Below are 26,675 nucleotides of genomic sequence, written 5' to 3' on the forward strand. Positions count from 1 at the left end.
TTAGCAAGCCAGTTGAAGCCATTCTCAGGGTGTGACTGCTGTCACATTTTGACAGCTTCTAGGAGCCACAGGTGAGAGCTTGAGTGCTGGGTGGGGACCAAAGGTGGACCAGGTACCCCAGAGGGACCACGACGAGTCCCCCACCAGAGATACTACTCCTCCCCTAACACCCCATACACCCCTCAACAGGGTTTGCTTACAGGAAAATACAGTGGTACCTTGCAAGACGAATGCCTCGCAAGACGAAAGAGTTTTCCGTTTTTTGAGTCATTCCGCAAGACGAATTTCCCTATGGGCTTGCTTCGCAAGACGAAACGTCCTGCAAGTTCTTGTGAGTTTGTTTCCTTTTTCTTAAAGCCGCTAAGCCGTTAATAGCCGCTAAGCCGTTAATAGCCGCTAAGCCGCTAATAGCCGTGCTTCGCAAGACGAAAAAACCGCAAGACGAAGAGACTTGCGGAATGGATTAATTTCGTCTCGCGAGGCACCACTGTATGCCTAGAATAGCAGACTAAAGCTCTCTCCTAATTATGCTGAGGCTGTGTGTGAGAGAGTCTAATTTGTTAGGTGTATGTAACCAATAATAACTGGGCAGCTGTTCAGCCAGATTTACTCAGAGAAGAGATGATCTATAGATCAGATCTATTACAGTTCTCAGGTAATTTTGTGTGCATCTCTAATCAACTGTAAGACATAGAATGGATATAGCAAAACCTCTGTCATTATATCAGTTAAACCCAAAGCAAAGTTGAAAACGCAATCAGTAGAAATTCTTATTCAGTTCAATGTCATTTCAGTCATAGGCTCTCAGAAGTATGTCACTGAGTCCTCTGAATATACAGTTGTGCCCTTCATTTTGTGTGATCAGTGGTACAGCAGCATCTAAGTCTACTTTTCCAGAGGGGTTGGGGTACTCTGATTCCATATCAGCCCTTACAATACTAATGGCACACAAGAGGCAGTTTCGCAAGGGGCATTAAGCAGAATGGCTCAGTGAACATAGAAATTCACCAAGTTCCAATCCATGAATTCCCAAATAAGTCAAGCATGCACCATAACTGCAGACAAGAAAATTTCCAATATACATTTCCAGCTCTCATTCTTTTATTGTCTTACAAAGAGTTTTGATGCTTTCGGAGTCAAAACTTGAAAAACAGACCATAGCTTCCTTTGGGGCCTTTTGATCAGGTTACCCTTCTACATGTTTAATTATTTCATTCCAGTTAATCTCCAGTGCTAGATTATAACAGCCTTGCTGGTTTACATGCAGATCCAGACTGCCAGATGCTTCTGGAAGCTCTCAAGTATGAACAAATGTGAGTTTTATCATTCCTCCGGCTTATTAATGTGCTTATTAAGACTTTGTTTAAAATTTAAAATCAAGGAACACCTGCTTAGGTGTTGGAGATGCGCTAAGGACCTTAAAGGCCATGGACATATCAAATGCAGGGATGAGAAGTTCCCATTCCTAGCTTTCATTTCAAGCACCGTCATATGAAGCTACTTACCTTGGCACACAAAAGATGATGGTGTTTCGCCAGGGTGCACACGGGCTGTAATAAACACAACTTTCTGCTCTGTTCCAGGACGAAGGTTTACTGTTGAGGAAAACAAAGAGACAAAAATTTGATAGTAACAACTCTGAAATTTTGTACTTGTATGCAGGGCATAGTTTCCCCCCATTATTTATTTTATCTTAATGAATTGGAGCTTCAGAACCATCAGATATGTAAGAGATTCAAATTTGTAAAGAAAAATCTTGACTGTCCCTATTTTTTTCTTGCACAGTTGGAGTCTACCCACATAGGTCACTAATTGATGGAGATGAAGTGTGGGGGGGGGGGCCACAGGCAGACACGCCAATTATCCCCCTTTCCTCCATGCATACTGAGTTGGCAATCCTTCTGTCTCAAGAGACAATAGAAGAGTGTGCCATGGCGGCGGGGGGGGGGGGGTAAAGTTAAACCATTGGAGAGTTACAGCACATAGTGTACATCAAATAATTGCACTGGCCTTATATTCTGTTTTAACCAATTCAAACATGATTTTAGCTGCTGGACAATAAATGTGAGTAGAAAAAAAATCCAGATATTTCTACGCTATTAAAAAGGGAATGGCTAACAACAGCACTATCTTTCTAGAGAAAGAGGAGCCGGGACTCACCTCCCATGTTCTCTTATAATGGCAATGGCGCCCACCTGAGAAGTGGCAGAACTGAGTTCCAGATGGAAAAAAGAAAGCAAGCCTGGCTAACAATTAGTTCTCATAGAAACATATTGTGGGCTATTAACACTCTTCTGTTAAGTCCCAGGCTTTGGCCAGGTATTGACGCAAGGCAACCTACTGGATAGTTGTATTCAAAGGAAAGTTATATTCAATTATTTTTATTTTTAATAGAAATGGTTGTTCCAGCCTGTGTCAATCAGAAGCCTGAAAATCTGAAAGAAAACAACAACACTTATCAATACATTTTCAGTTCCTCTCCAGAAGCAATTAGCAAAACAGCCCTGGAAATAATCTCTACTCTTGTATTCTTTTAGTCTCTTAGGAAGTCCTACAACTGCTTAGCCTGTAGTCCAACCATTTATTTGGTCTTTGATGTGCTAACATCACACATCTCTGGTGCAAATTTGAGCCCTAGAGGCAGAGAAATCTTTCAAGAGAATGTTTCTGACAAAAGCAGCAGCTGGTGGGGTCAACCCTGTCTCTAGAAGAAAAATGAGAAGCAGCAGAAAGGAACATAATAATATCAGCAAAAAACTGATGACCAACCCGTGTCATCAGGATTAGCACAGAGTGATGAAGAAGGGTGGAGATAAATTAGCCATGAACTATACAAGGTGAGAGGTAGAAACTGTAGTTTCTGAAGCTGCAAATTGTTAAAGAGAGAAAGAGAGAATTATGTTAAGTAACCATCAATAGGTAACATGTGCCACAGTTTTTGTTTCTCTTACTTTTTATTATGTTTTCTGCTGTGCTCCATTAAATAATGTGTATCATTCTATTAATTTACAGTCAGTATGGAAACCGTGATATAGGTGTGCATTATATAGCTGCCAAACTGTAATACAGGGCTAATAGATGAGACCTATGTGATCAGGAAAATGGTGTAGGGGCACAGATCAAACACCCCTGCCATAGGCACAGCTCTAGTGATTGGATTGGATCTCAGCAGCTTTGACATTTGCAGGGGTGGGGAGGAGAAAAGAACTGGGGCAGTCTAATAATGGATTTCTTAAAACACATTTCCTTTAGCACATCCCCTTTAACTGTAACTTTAAAAGGGGAAATATCCGCTCTTCTTACACAATATAAGATGGAAGAAAATAGCAACCAGGGAAGACAAATATTACCACACTTGGATAGATATGGGATCTGGCTTGCATTACTGAGACTTGGGTGGGTGAACTGGGTGGGCCTGACCTTACCGAACTGTGACCACCTGGCTTTCAGTGCTGCACCAGGGTAGACAAGCAGTGGTTCTCAAAGGGTGTGGCACACCACACTGGTGTGGCAGGAGGGGATGGCAAGTGTGGCGGGAACATTCAAGGCCAAAAAACATGTAAAAATAAATGAACAGAAAGTTTGAAACTAGAAAATATCAGGTATGAAGTTTATGCATCTTTCCCCTCATTAACATGGTGGGGCAGTTCAAGTAGCATTAGCGAATACACACTACCAGTTGTTGTTTTTTGGAAATCAGTCACTCAGTTAATAAAACATATTTTACAACTTCACGCCCAGTTATACACATTTCCAAGTATTGAAGTGTTTCAGCATGTTATGTATCTTCTCTAACCTTTTCCTCTGCCATGTGTCTTAAATGTCAAAACTGTGTGTGTGTGTGTGTGTGTGTGTGTGTGTGTGTGTGTTCACTATTCTTATATATGAAGCAATAACATTTCTCACTGGCTATAACACCTTTAAATGAAAAAAATGAGGAAGCGACAATGTTGCTACCAAGAAACAGAACTCAGGATAAAATAAACGATACTGTATATAGTCTTGTCTTTACTGTTAGTGGTATATCTGTTGGGGCAGGTGGGGGAATCGTCTCCTTTATTGACTTCAGTGTAAGATAACACATCCTTTCTATTTTGGGACAGTAGCCAGGCTGCGAGAAAATGAAGGAAGATAAGAAATGTGATAGGTAGATGCTGGAATGTACAAGATATTTATAAAATGTGGAAGGAGATGTGGACGAGAGAGAAAAGACAGAAAGGAAATGTTTTTGTTTTGTGCCACTTGTCAGCACAGAACAACACACACACACACACACACACCATTCAGCTCCGCTATTCAAGAAAGGTGACACATCAATAACATGTTTCCTGCTTGGCAGGGGGTTGGACTCGATGGCCATTGTGGTCTCTTCCAACTCTATGATTCTATGATTCTATGACTCTCAGACTGCTCTGCTGACTGCCTGAATCTGCCTCCTTCATGCCACGGGGCCTTCAGATGCAATAGCATGGGGGAGGAGCACAGGGGTGGCTGCCCTGGGTGCAAAATTGTTAGGGGCCCCAACATTGTTAGGGGCGCAACACCCGGTGCTGCCTCAATGCAGCTGCATGCTTCTGTTGCTGGGCTCCGTTGAAAACGGCTTCTCCATGCAAACCAGGAAGTGACCTCTCCAGACAACGTAACAGCTCTTCTTTTCTTATCTCTGTGGTTGTGATTTCCTGAGTGACGCAGACGCCGTTAGGCGGTTGAATGTGCACACACCTTTTCCCTCCCCACCCACTGCACAGCCCCGGGCACTGGCAACCCATGCTATGCAGATGTACTGAGAAGATCGGGTTGTCCATCTGCCAAAGTGAAATGGCGACACAGTTGCAGAAATGACCTTTCATTACAGATAGAAATATGTAGAATTACCGGGTGTTTGTTTTCATTTAGTTTCATTTCTCTGCTGTGTTGTTATCACGCTGAGAGCTAGCCAAAAGAGAGAGCTGACGGGCTTTCAATCCAATCAGAAAAATAATATTGTCTGGTTGCACTAACAATGCTAATACTCATTATGCATTCAGAACATGTCATTGAATCTGCCATCCCAGATATTTGAGGATAGGCATTCAAAACAGAAAACCCATGGCGGTTTGTGTTCCCTGCTGAAATTCAAATGTTCCTGTGAAAGTGAGGTGGATTCCAACCATTTCATATTAATCTGGCAGTCTGAAAATTAGAGCCATTACAATGATCTAATTTGAGCTCTTGATGTGTATGCTGTTGACCTAATAGACAATTGATTTTCTTCCGCTTTTTTCTGCTGACCATAGGGGGAAAATGCAAATTGGGCATTATATTTGCACGCTAATTTTATTGCGCCCTTGTGTCTTCATAAAAAGGTAAAGTTTGGGCTAATAAAAATAAAACATTTCTGGTCCTAATGCAAGGAAATGTTTATGCAGGCAGGTAACAAATTGGTTTGTCATTTAGGGGAACATAAAGAACGCTATAATCATCTTTAGGGAAAATAGATAGGGGCTTTTGCTTAGCTTTTAGCTTTCATTTGCAAAATCACTTTAATGTAGTGCAGCATTTCTAAGACAGAGTGACAGGAAATTAGCACATCTGTTGCCTCATTCCCATCCACATATGCAGTTTATTAAAGCCCTGGTGAGCGGTCAGGAGAAAAGCATAGAGACAAACATGATCAAACAAGAGAAATGGAGGATTTACAGTGCTGTCCTATACTTGCTTACTCAGAAGTAAGTCCCACTAAATTTAGTGGGGCTGAATCCCACATAAACCATCTTACTCATTCTCTCTCTCTCTCTCTCTCTCTCTCTCTCTCTCTCTCTCTCTCTCTCTCTGTCTCTCTCTCTCTCTCTCTCTCTCTCTCTCTCTCTCTCACACACACACACACACACACACACACACAGAGAGAGAGAGAGAGAGAGAGAGAATCCACTAGGGACAGGTAAACACAAATAAATCTTATAAAGACATTTGGAAGTCAAAGGCTGAAGCCACTTGCCACTAATCTTTGCGACACTGGGATTTTGGAAGTGTAAATATATTATGTGTGATCTCTTTACTTAGCTGTTATTTTTCTTCTTTCTTTTTGCACCATCTGAAAGGTAAGAGTTTCCAATGGATTGCGAGAAAGTGAACTGCAATGGTAGCTTTGGCAGGCAGCTGATCAGCAGCCTGAGATCTCTAGACCAAAATCAGCTGATCTGCTTAGATCCAAGAGGAACAAGCCAGCCCTTAAACTACTCAATACCATTTCCTCCCCCCATTCCCCCCACCCCCTTTAATGGAAATAGTGTACTTCTCCCTCACACTTTCCTCATTGAAGGTGTTCTATGCAGAGGGCGAAATTATGCAAACTGTTTCAGTGTTAATACTTGACTGCGTTTTCAACTTAATAGCCCAGCAAGGGAATGTTCTTGTCAAGCAAAAGGCCAGCAATATCTTCTGGTAAAATTATTTCCAAATACAGAAAGTCAGAAATGGCAAAGCAATTTTGAGAGAGGGGATTTTTGCCCTCCCCACTTCTTATTTGTTTGTTTTTAATCTGCATGAAGTCTTGGAAGCAAACATTTCTGCATCTGTGCTTTCTGACACTGTCATGCTCAATGCCCCTGCAAGGAAAGGAAATTAACTAGCACACAAAAGCTGCTAGGTTTATGCTTTTCCTCCCACCCCCCTCTTCCTCTGGACAGGATTTTGCATTTAGATTATTCACAAGCATCTGCATTTTTGGAATGTACTTTCCCATGGAATGGAATAGAAAAAAGAGGAGTATGAGTGGCATGTTATTTTATTCCAACAGCCAAGATTATAGTAATGTGCAATTAAGGGTGCAGCACATAGCATTTATTGTCACCTGCCTGCATCCTCACTGTAAGCATAATAGTTCAGCAGACAAGTCCTTTGCTTGCTCTCTTTCCCCCTTTCCAGCTTTGCTATTTATAAGACCATAGAACAGATAAACCCCATGCCCCTCAGAGATGAAAGAAAGGCAGCTTCTGATGCTAAAGATAAGTGGTACAGTAAAAACATGCCTCCTCAAAGGCATAGATCATCTGCTTGCATTTGATGTATAATCCCAAAATTCCAAAAAACCAATCCCAATATCCTCAAAATGTCATCTGAAGAAGTACTAGAGCAAGAGTGGGAGGGGAAATAATATTCAGGACATACAATTCAAGCCATTTCTTTCCCACAGCATAATTATTTAGATGATATTTTCCAAAGAAAGGTGTTTTGGGTATGTGTCTTCTGTTCCCTTGAATACTAAATACCACGGTCTATTCCAGCAAAGGGATTATGTTGTGGAATCAGGCTTTTGCACGTGCCATCAACATGGATGCCAAGTCCACATATGGTGTGCATATGGGTGCAGATCTGCATCATAATGCTTGCTCAAGACCCATGAAAGTATCTTTGCTCATTTTTGGATGCAGATGTGCATCACCATCTTGGGCAACTAGTTGTTATATGTGATTAAAATATGGATCGGTGAGCACAGATGGGTCAGCAATATCTACTACTAGGCCGATTTGACTTCAGATTAACTTAACTTTACCACCACCACCCCAAGAAAACTGTTGAGTCTAGTTGCCTGCCACAACATGTCACATAGTATTAGTACACTTAACACCACATAAGAAGGATGAACCAGGTATCCCCAACATTTGCAGTGACAGGTCTGAAGGGTGACTGATCTGTCTTGTGCTTTCTTCTCCAGCCTCGATCGTTGTAGTTTGGTACTATTGGAAACAGGAGAAAATAGACTGCAGCACCAAGAAAAGAAGGAAGGCTTGACCCCAGAGTTTCTCCCCAGCACTGAGCAACATTGGGCTTTATTGTCAGCCATGCTCTGCCTAATGCAGAGCAACTTGATGAAGCCCTGTGAGCTTTCCCAGCCAATACATAATAAGGGGTTCCTAACTTGCAAGGGTCGTCAACCTTTTTGGGGCAGTGGGCACATCTGGAATTTCGAGACCATAGGCACCAGTTACAATACATAAATAATCAATATGTGTTCCATGTACAGTATTGTTCCATTTGCATTATGATTCCCCAGTTAGTAGGTTTTATTATGTTGATGGGTGGGTCCCCATGGGTTCACCAGCTGGTACTAGGGCTTGTCATGCAGTACAAAAGGCTTTCACTTCCAGGACAGATGCTCAATTTAATCAGACTTTTATAATGTTAATAGTCTGACACTAACAAAACTTTGATACCTGGTCTAGACCAGTCCTATATGAAAACCCATCCAGTTGGATTGCATGAATCAAAGATTTGATAAAGCTCTTCTCCTCCTTCCTTGTGTGCCCGGTCACCTAGAACTGCAATTATGGGGCAGTTGTCCAGCCCCTAACAAAACACATTGCGTAGCTAGGGGGTTTCCTTCAGCTTAGAAGGTCATAAGCTGTACTGGTTTTGTCTAGATAAATTAGGGTTGCCATATTTCGAAGAGCAAAAAAGAGGACACATTTTCTGACTTCTACTTTTAACTATGAATCGCTATGACGACTCTCATGTTACAGACCCATGAAAAAGAAGGTGTGTCCTGGAAAAAAGAGGACATATGGCAACCCTAAAAATGACATCACAGAAGCTATGGCAGAGCAGCATATTTTCATTATGCTGCAGTTACACTAACATAACTAGATTTTCCTCTCACTGCCACTATCAGTTGTGTTTCAGAGATCAATCTGATCATGTTGAATGGCTTGAACTTTTGCAGGGCACACACTTAATGAAATATTGAAGATGAAACATGGTCCTGCAAGGGGGCAGAGGATTTATATTCCAGCCAAGTATGCAGTGCTTGCTAATGCACAGCATACGTCGCGTTATTATAATAGGTTTTCCCTGATAGTGTATCATACCAATAGGGAGTGCAAGGTGCTATGAGGGAAGATCAGCCCTGGGGGAGTTTGCAGTGCAGTCTGGGGCAAAAACAACAGATTTGCCAGTAATTGTACATGGGGGAAAATGGAGGCAGACGAGATACGTTGCCAGGTATGAGTTGTGCCAGGAAAATTGGTGATAGTGTATCATACCAATAGGGAGTGCAAGGTGCTATGAGGGAAGATCAGCCCTGGGGGAGTTTGCAGTGCAGTCTGGGGCAAAAACAACAGATTTGCCAGTAATTGTACATGGGGAAAAATGGAGGCAGATGAGATACGTTGCCAGGTATGAGTTGTGCCAGGAAAATTGGTTTTAGACAAATTCATACCAAGAAATCTGTCAGAAAATGTTGCAGTGGTGAATGCTTCTGTTTCAGGTGTCAGTCAACCAGGCTCTTCTCAGGGAGACTCCATTCCCAATTCCCCTTTCTGTCCCCCCCCCCTTCCAATAGCCATGGTGACTCTTTTTTGCACTGACCACTGATGCAAACCTTATGGCTTCCTGGAGCCTGCTGATACCTCCCTCTTGTGCATGGATGATGACAATTCGGCTCCATAGAGATTGAAACTGAGAGAATGAGTTCACTATTAGCACACAGGATAGCTAGATGGAACCTCCACACCCAGAGGCAATTTGCTACTGAATCCCAGATGATGGAAAGCAAACATAGAAGATGACAATTGCCTTCAGGTCAAGCCTGTAGGCATATGGATGAGCCACTGTGGGTTACAGGATCCTGGACTTCATGGATCTTCTTATTGGTGTCCTGTGGTCTTCTGAGTGGTCATCAAGAAAGATAATAAAGGGCATCAATTCACTAGGAACATCTCTTTTGCCTTTATAGCATGCCTAATGCTGTCACTGCCTGTTTAGTGACCTACCTAAATAACTATTACTATGCGATGACAACATGAACAAGCAAGGATATTTTGATTACTCTGGAGCTCTTTTTTATTTTAAATTCATTTCAGCCTTCGAGTTTGGTCATATAGTAAAATCCAATACAAAATGTCAAGGGGTTATAATTACAGGACGAATGTCCAGATAAATGAGGCTATAAAAATGCAGATTATTGTGCACACTCTATCACTCACAAACACAAAACACACAAACAGGCTATGCAGAATATTAAATTATGTGTCTAAAAAATATATTTTAAAAAGCCTACCCAGCAAAATGTGTTTAAAAAAGGGAAAGGAAAAACCCAAGTCTACCAGCCTAGGGAGAGCTTTTAATTAACGTCAAAGGCAGCTTTAATAGTCTGGGGGGGAAATAATCTAGCACAGCAAGAACTAAATTAATAAAATAAATGCAGCATGCTGAAGCCCAAGGGCCTTGTTCACAGCCATCATTTATTTAAAGGATGGGATATGTCAGTGGAGAGATGCTGTGAAAGAAAGAAGGAGAAAAAAAGCGATGGAAAACTGGATGCCTGATTTTGTCAAGGCAGAATCTAGCCAGGCATATTTACTAGCACTAGCACTAGTATTCTCTTTTTTAATGCATAGTTTATTGGGTGTTTGTTTGTTTTATAAAAACCTATAATAAGCAATAAATAAAGGAAAAAGAAAACACATTAGCAGAACACGACCATTCATAATGCCATTTTACAAAACCGGGCACATGTGGTCAACGCCAAGAGGAAAAAAGAGAGAAAATGATAGAGGAGGGTCGGATACAGAAGGGGAAGGGGGGGGAGCCTCTGGCAGAGCTCATATGACATTTCATGCAAATAGCTCTAAAGGGTTCCCAGATCTCAGAATAGATATGCTCTTTGCACCTCTGGGACAAAGTAGCTTTTTCATAGGCAAGAGAGGAAAGGCCCTCCAAACAAGGAGGTATCAGGGGAGCTGTTCAGTCTTTCCAGTTTTGGAAAAACAACTAAACAAAAACCCACAGTCATTTGGCCACAGATAAAGTATGCAGGATCCCACTGTGGTGCCCCTCCTTCAAATTCCAGGATATTAGGGTATTAGGATTAGGATTATGAGGTGAACATCCAAAAATTTCAGAGAACCACCACAGGACAAGACCAGATCGTATGTTCTAATGTCAAATCAGGGATGACTCTCTCTGGGTTTGTGACAAAAGAAGTAATATGCTATTAGCATACAAGGCCACTTCATGTTCCTCCCCTGCCACTACTACTGCTCTTGACCATGAGAGGAACTTTTTTCCTGGTGCATGTTAAGGACCAGCAACATATAATAAACCTAGCTGTCTAGCTAACGGTAGAGTGGCCATTTAAGTATCGCACACACAAAGGAAATGCATCACCAGAAAAGAGGGGAAAAACAGTTTTGCATTAAATTTGCACGTTCCATACATTGATTCAAGCATAAAAGTAATTGCTATAATTTAAACAGAAATACAATACATCTCACCATAGTGTGGAAGGCTGACAAAGTGACCTGTGCACCTGCTCAGTCTGCTGTCCCAGTGCTAAATATTGATGGGCAATTTCAAGAGCCCCTCCTCCTGCTCTCCCTTCTTACGGTTATCTTTAAACCAAACTATATCTCTAAATAAAGGACTGTTCTCTGACAGCCCTTCAGAAGCTGGGCATATAGCCACCCTAACTAAGGCTGTGGCTTTTATTCCAATCTATGCTTCTGCTGCTTGTGTCTCATTCAGTGTGTGTGTGTGTGTGTGTGTGTGTGTGTGTGTGTGTGTGTGTGTGTTGGGGCAGCTGTTGCATGTTGACCAGCAGACAGCAGAAGACATTGCCCATGATGTGTTATCCTAGGACAGATTCTTAGTTGGAATTCTTGGCAGAGTTCCTTTTAAAACACCAGGGCCAGCATAAAACTGCCTTGGTTTATGTTGTGCTGATATGGAAGCATTTTCAGGAGATCCCAAGAGCCATGATGTAGGGGTTAAAATGTTGGACTAGGACCCGGGGGACCAGGGTTCAACTCACCAATTGTCCATGAAGCTCAATGGGTGATTGTGAGCCAGTCTCACCCTTGGGCTAAACTAGCTCACAGGGCTGTTGTAAGGATAAAATGGATGGGGAGGGAAAGAGCCATGTATGCTGTCCTGGGCTCCTTGGAGAAAGTGTGAAATAAAAAAAATAATGGTGTTCATACATCTCTATACCAATTTTCTTTTCTGATACCCATTGGCTTTAATGAACTAAGACTACAAATCTGAAATCTATCCTGTGAAGACAGGTGAAACACCAATAAAGCAGGGTTCACAAACACCCCAATTCCACAGATAGCAGGTTTTGTGCCAAAGTAAGGATTTCACTGGGGGGAGGGCATACAATCTCAACCCAAAAACCTGAGTTTAAAATAATAGCCAAAGGAATATTGATTTAATTTAGCATTGTCTTTGGCTTGCAGAATCCATTGTCCTATTGTGCCTACATATATAGACCTTCTAATAAATCTATTACACTTCCCCCCCAAAAATCTAGGTGCGTCTTATGGGCCGGTGCGTCTTATGGGGCGAAAAATACAGACACCATCCAGTAGCCAAACCATAGTGGCACCTCCGGATGCTGCACCCCCCTGCAATCCCTACACAGATCTGTATTCTGCCCTGTATTCTGGTTTGGCAAACATATGTTTGTTGTGACATACCAGGAATGTCAAAGCAGTTATAAAGCATGGAATCACAAGGCAGGGGGAAGAGAAGACGAGAAGTGATACTTCTGCACTTCACTGCGCAACTAAAACAATACATGCAGCCATAGGCGGAGTATTAAGAATATTAAGTCCAGGTTCTAAAATCACTTAGCTGCACCACTGGCAAATTTAACAGATTCGTGTCTAAAAAAATTAAATAAAGAAGCATCAAACGGTTCCTCCAGTCCAAGAAAGCTTCTGCCCCACCAACTTTCCCAGAGGCCCATTTTCTGTTTCACCGCCTTTTATTATATATATATATATATATATATATATATATATATATATATATGTAGGTTTTGGTGTCTTCGGGTGTCTTCCCGTGTAAGAGTTGGGGTGTCTAGGCGACGTTTCGACGAGGTCTCACTCGTCATCTTCAGGCTGGTGCTTTCGGCTTCTTGTTACTGGAACAGACCTGCAAAGTCTGCCCAGCCACGTACATTGGACAAACAAACAGACGAATAAATGCACGTATCGCAGAACACAAGAATGCCGTCAAAAAAGAAGAAAAAACCTCCTCTCTTTTCCAACACATGAAAGAAACAGGACACGAAATTAATTTTGCAGATTCCAAATTGCTCTTTAACATGGAACATCACCACAAGAGAATAATCATGGAAGCCATCGAGATAGAGAAACACCCTCACAACATGAACAAGCGTGACGACACGTCCCGCCTGCCAGACATCTGGAAATTAGCCCTCCCCACAAAAACCGACACCAGGACCAGAGGCACACAGAACGCCATCACCTATCAACCACACCAGACCCAAACCCAGACCCTCTCCACAGATAAATTACAGACTCCATCCGGTAGCCAAACCATAGTGGCACCTCCGGATGCTGCACCCCCCTGCAATCCCTACACAGATCTGGCTGGCACAGGGCACAAAACCACAGCTCGCCCCTATACACGAAGCCAAGCCAGAGCACAACTCAGTGCAGTACAGCCATCTTCTCAGAAAAATCTCTTCACAAGCTCAAAAGGTCAAGACACGAAAGCTATAGCAACTAATCCACACTTAATGACCCACCTAAGTGGTACTCAGAATATCACTCAAGATATCACTCAAGATATCCCCCAAGTAATTAAGGAACAAAAGAAGAAAAGGCACAATAACCTGGGAACTTCTTCTCTGCACCACACCCCCTCAACAGTATTTATAGGAACTCAAACACTGAGATCCTGCTCTGTTCCAGTAACAAGAAGCCGAAAGCACCAGCCTGAAGATGACGAGTGAGACCTCGTCGAAACGTCGCCTAGACACCCCAACTCTTACACGGGAAGACACCCGAAGACACCAAAACCTACATTCCTGTACCCGTGAAAATCTACGAAAGCAAATATCTCACCTCTACGGGGAGGAAACCTTCCAGCTGACAAGAACCTACGAGAAACTAGAAATCCGAAGAGCCACCATCTTATGTGATCTCTTGTTCCTACGCAACTGCCGGGACAACAACTTAATTCCCACATGCTTCCAACTTAAATTCCACTCTAAAACCCCAGCTACCGAAAGGATCCTGAAACGAACTGAACTATCCCTAATCAGAAACGAAATACATAAGAAAAGATACCTACTAAACCAAACCAACAAAGATCTGCTCACTCTTCACCTCAAACTCTGTAACAAAATCCACCCTGCACTCTGGGACAAATGCAAACAACTAGCCGTCTGGAGAGCTGAAACTGAGACCTCACATAAGACAGACAGACACACCAACAAACTCCACAAACTAGAGAAACGCCAGAAGCCCAGCCACCCTCCACAACAACCCATGAAACAAACAGTACATAACATATCAGACAGGATCCTCACCCCAACTGAAACCAAAGTACTCTCCAAAGGTTTCAACTTTGCAGTCGCCCCGAGACGCATCCCCACGGAAAACATCATATGCGGAGTCGAAGCTAGCCTAACCAAAATCGACCCAGATGAAGCCAATAAAATCAGACTTGAAGTCACCAACATCCTCTGCTCCAGCAAACCACCCAGAAGCAATTTACACAAAGAAGAACAGAAAGCACTCACCAACCTGAAGAAAGACAACAACATAATCATTCTCCCAGCAGACAAAGGTAATGCCACTGTTGTGATGAACACATCGGACTACCAAGCAAAACTATCAAATCTACTCCAAGACCCTACCTACCAACCTATAAAAACAGATCCCACCACCTATCTGGAAAAAACCACCAAATCCAAAATAAAAGCCTCTCCTATCAGTGAAGAAATCCAGCTAAGAATCATCCCCAGAGAAAAATCATCCAGATGCCCCAAACTCTACGGTCTCCCCAAGATACACAAAGAAGGAACACCACTCAGACCAATAGTCAGCTCCATAGGCTCACCTCTACAAAATCTCGCTAAATTTCTCGCTAAGCAACTTCAGCCCTATGCAGAATCCATCGCTTCACACGTTACTAACTCCTTCCAGTTCATAGAAACAATAAAGAAGCAAAACCTACATCCCGATGACCTACTTGTGAGCTTCGATGTTATATCTCTCTTCACTCAAGTGCCCATTAATGAAGCCTTGACAGCCATTCAAAACAAATACAATCCCCCCAAATACATCCTGGACCTGACCAACCACTGCCTAACCAACACGTACTTCATCCACAATGGACAAAGATACAAACAGATAGAAGGAGCGCCTATGGGATCACCCCTCTCACCGGTCATCGCAAATTTGTACATGGAACACTTTGAAACCAATGCTTTAGACAAGTCAGAACACAAACCCAAACTTTGGCTCAGATATGTTGACGACACCTTTGTAATTTGGCCACACGGGAAAGAAAAACTAGACAGCTTCCTCACACATCTCAACAGCCTACACCCCAAAATACAATTTACTATGGAAATAGAAGCCAACAACCAACTTCCCTTCCTTGACGTCCTAATCTACAAAAAACCTGATGGCTCCCTAGGACACACTATCTACCAGAAAAAAACACACACCAACCGCTACTTACATGCACAATCACACCACCACCCTGCACAAATAAACTCCGTAGCCAAGACTCTCATCTCCAGAACCAAACGCCTGGCTGACAAAGACCACTTGACAACTGAGTTACAGAATCTCTCAAATGTGTTAATCGCCAATGGATACCAGCAAAACAGGGTTACGAAGCTAATCCAAAAAGAAACACCCCCCAAAAACCAAGACACAGAAGAAAACAATGGCATGGCCCTCCTTCCTTATATCAAGGGCACTACAGACAAAATCAGCAAAATCCTCCATAAACACAATATCAAAACAGCCTTTTGCACCAACCAAAAAATAGCCAATATCCTCAGAAACCCCAAAGATAAAATCCAGTTGGAAAACCAAGGGGTCTATGAAATACCCTGCAAAGTCTGCCCAGCCACGTACATTGGACAAACAAACAGACGAATAAATGCACGTATCGCAGAACACAAGAATGCCGTCAAAAAAGAAGAAAAAACCTCCTCTCTTTTCCAACACATGAAAGAAACAGGACACGAAATTAATTTTGCAGATTCCAAATTGCTCTTTAACATGGAACATCACCACAAGAGAATAATCATGGAAGCCATCGAGATAGAGAAACACCCTCACAACATGAACAAGCGTGACGACACGTCCCGCCTGCCAGACATCTGGAAATTAGCCCTCCCCACAAAAACCGACACCAGGACCAGAGGCACACAGAACGCCATCACCTATCAACCACACCAGACCCAAACCCAGACCCTCTCCACAGATAAATTACAGACTCCATCCGGTAGCCAAACCATAGTGGCACCTCCGGATGCTGCACCCCCCTGCAATCCCTACACAGATCTGGCTGGCACAGGGCACAAAACCACAGCTCGCCCCTATACACGAAGCCAAGCCAGAGCACAACTCAGTGCAGTACAGCCATCTTCTCAGAAAAATCTCTTCACAAGCTCAAAAGGTCAAGACACGAAAGCTATAGCAACTAATCCACACTTAATGACCCACCTAAGTGGTACTCAGAATATCACTCAAGATATCACTCAAGATATCCCCCAAGTAATTAAGGAACAAAAGAAGAAAAGGCACAATAACCTGGGAACTTCTTCTCTGCACCACACCCCCTCAACAGTATTTATAGGAACTCAAACACTGAGATCCTGCTCTGTTCCAGTAACAAGAAGCCGAAAGCACCAGCCTGAAGATGACGAGTGAGACCTCGTCGAAACGTCGCCTAGACACCCCAACTCTTACACGGGAAGACACCCGAAGACACCAAAACCTACATTCCTGTACCCGTGAAAATCTACGAAAGCAAATATCTCACCTCTACGGGGAGGAAACCTTCCAGCTGACAAGAACCTACGAGAAACTAGAAATCCGAAGAGCCACCATCTTATGTGATCTCTTGTTCCTACGCAACTGCCGGGACAACAACTTAATTCCCACATGCTTCCAACTTAAATTCCACTCTAAAACCCCAGCTACCGAAAGGATCCTGAAACGAACTGAACTATCCCTAATCAGAAACGAAATACATAAGAAAAGATACCTACTAAACCAAACCAACAAAGATCTGCTCACTCTTCACCTCAAACTCTGTAACAAAATCCACCCTGCACTCTGGGACAAATGCAAACAACTAGCCGTCTGGAGAGCTGAAACTGAGACCTCACATAAGACAGACAGACACACCAACAAACTCCACAAACTAGAGAAACGCCAGAAGCCCAGCCACCCTCCACAACAACCCATGAAACAAACAGTACATAACATATCAGACAGGATCCTCACCCCAACTGAAACCAAAGTACTCTCCAAAGGTTTCAACTTTGCAGTCGCCCCGAGACGCATCCCCACGGAAAACATCATATGCGGAGTCGAAGCTAGCCTAACCAAAATCGACCCAGATGAAGCCAATAAAATCAGACTTGAAGTCACCAACATCCTCTGCTCCAGCAAACCACCCAGAAGCAATTTACACAAAGAAGAACAGAAAGCACTCACCAACCTGAAGAAAGACAACAACATAATCATTCTCCCAGCAGACAAAGGTAATGCCACTGTTGTGATGAACACATCGGACTACCAAGCAAAACTATCAAATCTACTCCAAGACCCTACCTACCAACCTATAAAAACAGATCCCACCACCTATCTGGAAAAAACCACCAAATCCAAAATAAAAGCCTCTCCTATCAGTGAAGAAATCCAGCTAAGAATCATCCCCAGAGAAAAATCATCCAGATGCCCCAAACTCTACGGTCTCCCCAAGATACACAAAGAAGGAACACCACTCAGACCAATAGTCAGCTCCATAGGCTCACCTCTACAAAATCTCGCTAAATTTCTCGCTAAGCAACTTCAGCCCTATGCAGAATCCATCGCTTCACACGTTACTAACTCCTTCCAGTTCATAGAAACAATAAAGAAGCAAAACCTACATCCCGATGACCTACTTGTGAGCTTCGATGTTGTATCTCTCTTCACTCAAGTGCCCATTAATGAAGCCTTGACAGCCATTCAAAACAAATACAATCCCCCCAAATACATCCTGGACCTGACCAACCACTGCCTAACCAACACGTACTTCATCCACAATGGACAAAGATACAAACAGATAGAAGGAGCGCCTATGGGATCACCCCTCTCACCGGTCATCGCAAATTTGTACATGGAACACTTTGAAACCAATGCTTTAGACAAGTCAGAACACAAACCCAAACTTTGGCTCAGATATGTTGACGACACCTTTGTAATTTGGCCACACGGGAAAGAAAAACTAGACAGCTTCCTCACACATCTCAACAGCCTACACCCCAAAATACAATTTACTATGGAAATAGAAGCCAACAACCAACTTCCCTTCCTTGACGTCCTAATCTACAAAAAACCTGATGGCTCCCTAGGACACACTATCTACCAGAAAAAAACACACACCAACCGCTACTTACATGCACAATCACACCACCACCCTGCACAAATAAACTCCGTAGCCAAGACTCTCATCTCCAGAACCAAACGCCTGGCTGACAAAGACCACTTGACAACTGAGTTACAGAATCTCTCAAATGTGTTAATCGCCAATGGATACCAGCAAAACAGGGTTACGAAGCTAATCCAAAAAGAAACACCCCCCAAAAACCAAGACACAGAAGAAAACAATGGCATGGCCCTCCTTCCTTATATCAAGGGCACTACAGACAAAATCAGCAAAATCCTCCATAAACACAATATCAAAACAGCCTTTTGCACCAACCAAAAAATAGCCAATATCCTCAGAAACCCCAAAGATAAAATCCAGTTGGAAAACCAAGGGGTCTATGAAATACCCTGCAAAGTCTGCCCAGCCACGTACATTGGACAAACAAACAGACGAATAAATGCACGTATCGCAGAACACAAGAATGCCGTCAAAAAAGAAGAAAAAACCTCCTCTCTTTTCCAACACATGAAAGAAACAGGACACGAAATTAATTTTGCAGATTCCAAATTGCTCTTTAACATGGAACATCACCACAAGAGAATAATCATGGAAGCCATCGAGATAGAGAAACACCCTCACAACATGAACAAGCGTGACGACACGTCCCGCCTGCCAGACATCTGGAAATTAGCCCTCCCCACAAAAACCGACACCAGGACCAGAGGCACACAGAACGCCATCACCTATCAACCACACCAGACCCAAACCCAGACCCTCTCCACAGATAAATTACAGACTCCATCCGGTAGCCAAACCATAGTGGCACCTCCGGATGCTGCACCCCCCTGCAATCCCTACACAGATCTGGCTGGCACAGGGCACAAAACCACAGCTCGCCCCTATACACGAAGCCAAGCCAGAGCACAACTCAGTGCAGTACAGCCATCTTCTCAGAAAAATCTCTTCACAAGCTCAAAAGGTCAAGACACGAAAGCTATAGCAACTAATCCACACTTAATGACCCACCTAAGTGGTACTCAGAATATCACTCAAGATATCACTCAAGATATCCCCCAAGTAATTAAGGAACAAAAGAAGAAAAGGCACAATAACCTGGGAACTTCTTCTCTGCACCACACCCCCTCAACAGTATTTATAGGAACTCAAACACTGAGATCCTGCTCTGTTCCAGTAACAAGAAGCCGAAAGCACCAGCCTGAAGATGACGAGTGAGACCTCGTCGAAACGTCGCCTAGACACCCCAACTCTTACACGGGAAGACACCCGAAGACACCAAAACCTACATTCCTGTACCCGTGAAAATCTACGAAAGCATATATATATATATATATATATCTTTTTTGTGGCTGGTTCTCTCCTCTATCCTCTTCTCTGTCCCCACTTCCTTCTCCTGCTCTCCCCCCGCTATTTCAATCAACTTTCTTTGTTCCCATTTTCTTATCCCCACTCTCTCTCACATGCCACCATGGCCATAGCAGTGCTGCCACCTGCAGTGGCCCTGCCTTGCCCACTCGCCACCCTGCACAGACTCTGCAGCTGCCTCCTCTCCTCAGCAAACCAGGAGGCGCTAGTGATGTGCTTCTCTGCTCGACCCTCGCTGCTGCCCCCCAATTGAGCAGCCTTCCCTTGGAATCAGGCAGGTGGCAGGGGCAACCCCAGAGAAAACCTGCACAGTTGAATCCCTCCCTGGCTGGGCTCCCATAGGTGACAAGTGCTTCCTCCCCTGGCACCAGGGTGATGCTGAGTGGCTGAGACCAGTGGGGAGGAGGAGGGCATGCACAGAGAGCCATGTCTGCTAAGTCCTGCCTGGAGTTTGAGTCCTTTCTGGGGTGATTTTTGCACCACCATCCTGGTTCTGTGCCCCTGGTCCTGTGCCCAACCACTCAGTACACCCCTGGGTATATTTCTGAATGGGCATTACTACTACTGCATTTATATCCCACCTGTCCTTAAAGGACCACATGCCAAGATACATTGTTGTTCCACAAATGCCCAATTTTAATACTCTGTAAGGTTGCTTAGGTCCAGGGCTTTTTTCAGGGGGAACTCTCTGGAACTCAGTTTTGACACTTCTCAGAGTTCTGGCATCTCTGAGGTGAGTGCCATTGCCATTCTAAGAGAAAGAGGGAGGCATTCATGGTGAGTTCTGGCACCTCTTTTTCTGGAAAAATAGCACTCGTTTGACACTCTCATCCAGCAATGGGGAACCAGAACTGCCATCAACCCCGGCTAGAATGGCTAATGGTCAAGGAAACTGGAAGCTGCAGTTGTAGGGTCACAAGTTCACAATTCTCTACCACTCTAAACCTTAGTCAAATCTATATTTGCCCTGAAAGTGTATGATTGCTGCATATCATTGCATAAACAGATATCACAGTGGTTGACTGTGATACCGGGAAGGCTAGTGTCTGTCTCTTTGCTATTCATCTGTCCCAAATGCTACCACTTCAACTGGCAGAATAACAGTGACATATTAACAACTTGCTCAGAGTAAACATTTGTCCTTCACGTCCTGCTGATGTTAGCTGAAGCGTTTTTCTCAGCGCCTCCTTTTCTGTAGTCTCTTCTGCAAAATGCAAATGAACCATGAAGAAGAGAACGTGAGGGCTACTGAGCCATTGCAGCCTCCCACTACTCACATTGCTTCATGATTTGAATACCTAAGTGGCCCAGGGCTCTAACATTCAGCTAATGAATCTGAGGGATACAGGGAAAGGGAAAGGGAGGAAGGGGGCGGGGGGAGATTCACACAAGATGTTGGCTCCATGAACTGTGTTATCCTGGATGACTCTCTGATGAAGGTTAATGAGGATAGTTCAAATGCTAGGATGTAATTAAATAGAAATAATTGAAGCAGCTGACACGGTGGTAAGCAGCAAAACTCAAAGAGAAAAGCAAGCCTGGTGTGTGTGTGTGTGTGTGTGTGTGTGTGTGTGTGTGTGTGTGTTTTAATCACCTCTTATTAAGACCCTAGAATGCATGGACTGGAAAGTGCTCCTGTTTTTCAAAGCTGTGTGCAAACACTACTTAATTGGTGTCTAAAAATAGATTTGGTCCTCCCTCCATGCCTTTAGGTCTGTGTATACAATAGTCAAAAGTTTTTGGGTTTTTTTGAAAAAATTAATAAAAGCTTCATTGGTGCAATTATTATAACTGCCAAGAGTTTCTAACCAAAGGTGGACAAAAACAGCCCCAATTCATAATGATTGCTTTCTGTAGCCACTGTTCCTTGCTCTTCCCAATGGTCTGGGTCATAACTTCTGCTCTGCCTTTCCTTTTCCTTATAGATTTCCCATTCAAAGAAAATGGAAATGTAACCACAGACTGCCTTCACTTTCATTCTGACAGGGCATGCTCAAATTGTGTACATCCTGGCTGTTGATAATTCCTTTCCAATGTGCAAAAATAACAATGAAGCGTGTATGTGTTTCGCCTTATTATGAACCTCAAATCATCCACGTGGCAGTTTCTCCTAGATATTTTCCTATTACGAAAGTGACTTGTGAATTTGTTTGTGTGTTCATATTTATATTTAGCAACATTCCAAAGAACACTTTCTAAAACTAGTCTTCAGGTTATAATATGATAGTTAAATATGTTGGAGCTCCTAGAAGACACCACATTGCTGGACTGAACTTCAAAATTCAGTTTGAAAAGATTCTGTATAATTATTATTATTATTATTATTATTATTATTATTATTATTATTAAAATTTATACAGCACCCTTCATCAAAAGACCACAGGGCAGCTTACAACGTACAGCCCAGATGCCAGAACATAACTTAAAAACAAACAAAACCCAAACCCCTATGAATACAATTATGATAAGGAATGCAGAATAAGACACAGATTCTGGTAACAGCAACAGCATAAACAGAAAATCAGCATCAGGGTATCTAAAATAAACAGATAGTGCACAAATACAGAACCATCTCTCAAAAGTACCGTATTTTTCGCCCCATAAGACGCACTTTTCCCCCTCCAAAAATGAAGGGGAAATCGGGGTGCGTCTTATGGGGCGAATGCCTGCAAGCCTCGCGCGCCCGGCAGGAGGTCCCACCGGGTGCGCGAGGCTTGGGGCGGCAGCCTGTCGCCCGAAGCACGGGGAGCCCTCGGGAGGGCTCCCCCTGCTTCGGGCGAGTGTCTGCAAGCCTCGCGCACCCGGCAGGAGGTCCCACCAGGTGCGCGAGGCTTGGGGCGGCAGCGGACTGCTTGCGCACCTAGAAGCTTGGGGCGCGCTGAGCTCAGCACGCCCCAAGCTTCTAGGTGCGCGCAAGCAGTCCGCTGCCGCCCCAAGCCTCGCGCACCCGGTGGGACCTCCTGCCGGGTGCGCGAGGCTTGGGGCGGCAGCGGACTGCTTGCCGGCACGCAGAAGCTTGGGGCGCGCTGAGCTCCGCACGCCCCAAGCTCCTGGTGTAGCGCAGCGCACCTGGGGGGGAAATAAAATTTTTTTCCTTTATTTCCCCCCCAAAAATCTAGGTGCGTCTTATGGGCCGGTGCGTCTTATGGGGCGAAAAATACGGTAGCACTTAATTCTGGCCACCCACGGAAAATGATGGACCCTCCCAGTTCTTACCTGGCAAATCTTTACTTCCTTGTCTCTCACTCAAGGTCCTTCCACAAACTATCTGCCACTGCTTCATGGGTGAAGCCCTTGGCTCCCAATGGCAGCCCAGAGTGGGAGTCACCAGAGGGGTAATTCTCTATGGTATCTCCCTGCCAAGGAGACTCCCGCTAACAGTGGCCCATCATGGGGCAGCCCACTGCTTGAAGCATAGCTGGCTTTTCTCTCTCCATCCTGAAACACACCCTCAGGGTGGGTCGAATCCACTTTGTCTGTATCTAGGCAGTGCCAGCCAACCAGTATTGTTGTTTCCATTGAGCCATTCTTTTCCATTTAGAAAGAAGTAACACTAGGTTGCTCAAGGCAAACCAAAGCTTTAGTTTCATTTTTTTAAAAAAAAAAAAACACACCTAACTCACAAGGCACAAATGGTCCCATGAATGTGTGTGTGAGAGAGAGTGGTATCTCATCCAACTAAAATAAACCCTAAAATTCACTCCCTGTGAATGAGGTGGCATCTCTGGGATGGCATGGGGGCATTTTCACAGCCCTAGATTCTTCTCTAAAACAGTGTGGTAGCTGGAAGTCGGATCTTAATTTTATGAGTCATGCTAGCTATAAAGGGAATAATCTCTAGTCAGAAAACTGTCAAGCTGTGAAAAGGCTCAAAGAAAAGGAAAGCAATATCAGGATCTTTGCTCACAACCCCTGAATTCTCTGTATGGAATGACTTTCTTTCCCTTACAGGAAGCCTTGCGTGCTGGTCACAGAGTTCAAATCAGAGAGCAGAAGAGCTTTTAGATGCCCTATGAATGTAAAAAAGCTGTCAAAATCCATAAGACTGAAGTTTCTCTCTTGCATATCAAAGCATCAGAGAAAAATGTATTGATTAATACAGATAAATAGGCACAACCAATCTTATTTTCCTCCCAAAGGCTTGTATGGGTTTTTTAAGGGTATCAAATTACTTTTCTCCAAATGGGTATTTTGGGGTATCCTTCACATTTCACAAAGTAGCCACAGTATTGCTACCAAAGCCCTCTTAAGAGACAATAAACGTGTAAAGAGGTCAAGATGTGCTTGCTGATTACACGTAGAGACATCCACATACAGCTGCATGCACAGAGAACTAATTCTGCTTGATTTGAAACCCCCGCTTCCCACAATAACCAGTCAGACGCACCCAGGAAGCATACAAGGTGTACCTGAAACAAGTTATCCTTCAAATCATACTGCCTCCACTCACAAAGCCGTCACAACTAAGGCTGAAATCCTATACACACTTGCCCTAGGTCCCATTGGACTTAGTTCTTGGCAGACATGGATTTGTGTGCTGCAAGAATAACTGATGGACCCTGTCCTCCATGAATTCCTCTAGCCCCCATTTTAAAGCAATGGAAGGGCCACACTACTAACTAGATGCAATCTTAATCACATGATTTGGCCTTGCTTGGCTGAACAACTAGCCAGATTCCCCCAACTGAAACCACTCTCCTTCTGAGCCTGCTATTTGCAATGGGTGGGAAGTTATTTTAGCATGTTGTCAAAGCACCCTATATGTGCTTTTACAGTTGGCCATTGCAACACTACTCCAAAGTCCACCATAGCAACTTTTATTCACTGACAGAACCATTCACACTTGGCTCCTGTAAGTCTTTCTATATTCAGAGCAATAGGTCCTGTCTAGTCCGATCATCATCATCATCCTGAATAGGCAGTGGGTGCAGGCCTTAATGAGAAGTGGAATGAGTAAAAAAGAAAGTGTTAACAAGGCTTGAGGAAGCCATTATGCTGTGAAAATACTTGCTGCTGAATATTTGATGTCTGTTGCAGTCTTTCATTTCAATATGATGCACCTCCGGGCCATTTACCCTATTGTACCTGAAATCTTTCACCATCTATTATCCAGATGCTTGGAGCAACCCAAGTTCAAACTGCATAATACTCAAAGGACTCCTCAATCATACTGGCATAACCAAATTAAAAAGACGTCCTTTTCCAGCACTGCTATGCGGCAGAGACATTGAAGAGCAGTTAGCAGGCAGCCGGCATACAGTGTGCATAGAAAATGAGAGTAAATGGCAATGAATGGCAAAAGGAAGGCAAAATGTATTTAAATGAATCACCATTGAGGGTGAGCACAATAAAGACTGTAAAGCATCTTGGAAATTATGTTACATACTTTATGACTAGGAGTACTGCTAGAAGAACCCAGTATGGCATTACAGTCAAGAGGACCTTGCACTCCCTTTAAATGAATACTGCATGCAAAGACTCTTGTAGCAAGCATTTTAGGTTTGCCGAGTGGGGACGATCTGCAAGCACTACAGACTTCCTTCAAGGAAGGTTCTACAAAAGAGTGTGTGTGTGTGTGTGTGTGTGTGTGTGTGTGCGCGCGCGCATACACATTGCACAGATAAAAGCTACATAGTAATAGAGCTTTCCCTACAATGTTCCTACCTCCTTTGCCGCTCCATTATTCTCATTGTTCCATTTAGTGGAGCTTATCTAAAAGGGATCTTTTACACTTTAGCCCAAAGGAGATGGTGGGCCCTATGGCAGCCCACTGTGGATTGTTTGCAAAATATTTTGACAGTAAATGTGATCTCCACCTCCTTCACAAGACACATTGCTTTATATTGGCATCAAATTGGAACGTGCCATTTATTTATTTAGCTAGAAAACTAAATGTTTCATGGAATAATGTATTCTACTAGGCAAAACAAAAGGGATTTTGCTACACATGTAATCAAATGGCAGGAGCTACTTTTCTCTAAGGAAAAGCAGCTCCAGGAGAAGACAAAGGAAGGGGGGGAGCAGAGGTGGATTTAGGAGAGCACAACTGGTTTGGGTGCCACAGCTATGTTGTAGGATGGAAGGTGAGAGGTGGGGGTGCTGAATTTTGGCGTAGCACCAGGTTGCCACTGAAATTTGAGACCCCAGAATTTGCCACTGAGGAAGGAAGGGGTGCTCACCTACTGACCATTTTGTGCTGTAGGTTTCCCCAAATTGCTGTTCTCCTTAAGGGTTCCAGATACTCTTAATCACACATCTAATACCATGTGGGGTAATTGAAGCGGGGGGGGAGGGGGGAGGGAGGAAGGCCAGGAAATACTCATCTCTCCCTCTGCTTCTCTGCTCAAATTACCTCTTCCCAAAGCTACTGAAGAGGAAGCTGTCAGGATTTTGCTACATACCGTATTTTTCACCCTAAAGGACGCACTTTTTCCCCTCCAAAAATGAAGGGGAAATGTGTGCGTCCTATGGGGTGAATGCAGGCTTTCGCTGAAGCCTGGAGAGCGAGAGGGGTCAGTGCGCACCGACCCCTCTCGCTCTCCAGGCTTCAGGAAGCTATCCGCTAGCCGTGGGAGACCCAGCTCTCCCATGGCTAGCGGAGACCTTGCCGGCACCCAGAAGCTTGGGGCGCAATGAGCTCTGCATGCCCCAAGCTTCGGAATTAGCGCAGCGCACCTGGGGGGGGGAATAATTTTTTCCCCCGTTATTTCCCCCCAAAAAACTAGGTGTATCCTATGGGCCGGTGCGTCCTATGGGGCGAAAAATACAGTACATTCATGTGTATAATTCCATCCTGGGGCTGATGTGAGTTAATGGTGAAAGAAACACTTTCTAGGAAACAGGAAAGTTTTCCACATCACATTTGATTTTTCAGCAAAACTGACATTGCAATAATT

The 26,675-nt window shown here is 43.7% G+C and overlaps 1 protein-coding gene across 1 annotated transcript in view; it reads right to left on the bottom strand.

The window, feature by feature from the left end:
• Nucleotides 1–26,675, bottom strand: part of LOC308586515 (BEN domain-containing protein 5-like) — a 753,040-nt gene that overhangs the window by 178,192 nt on the left and 548,173 nt on the right. The window contains exon 7 of the mRNA XM_081193192.1: nucleotides 1,506–1,595. Within this exon, the coding sequence (XP_081049318.1) occupies nucleotides 1,506–1,595 (90 nt within the window). The remainder of the gene's footprint in view (nucleotides 1–1,505; nucleotides 1,596–26,675) is intronic.

The sequence above is a fragment of the Podarcis bocagei genome (genome assembly GCF_964188305.1).
Source record: "Podarcis bocagei genome assembly, chromosome: 5".
Lineage (NCBI taxonomy): Eukaryota > Metazoa > Chordata > Lepidosauria > Squamata > Lacertidae > Podarcis > Podarcis bocagei.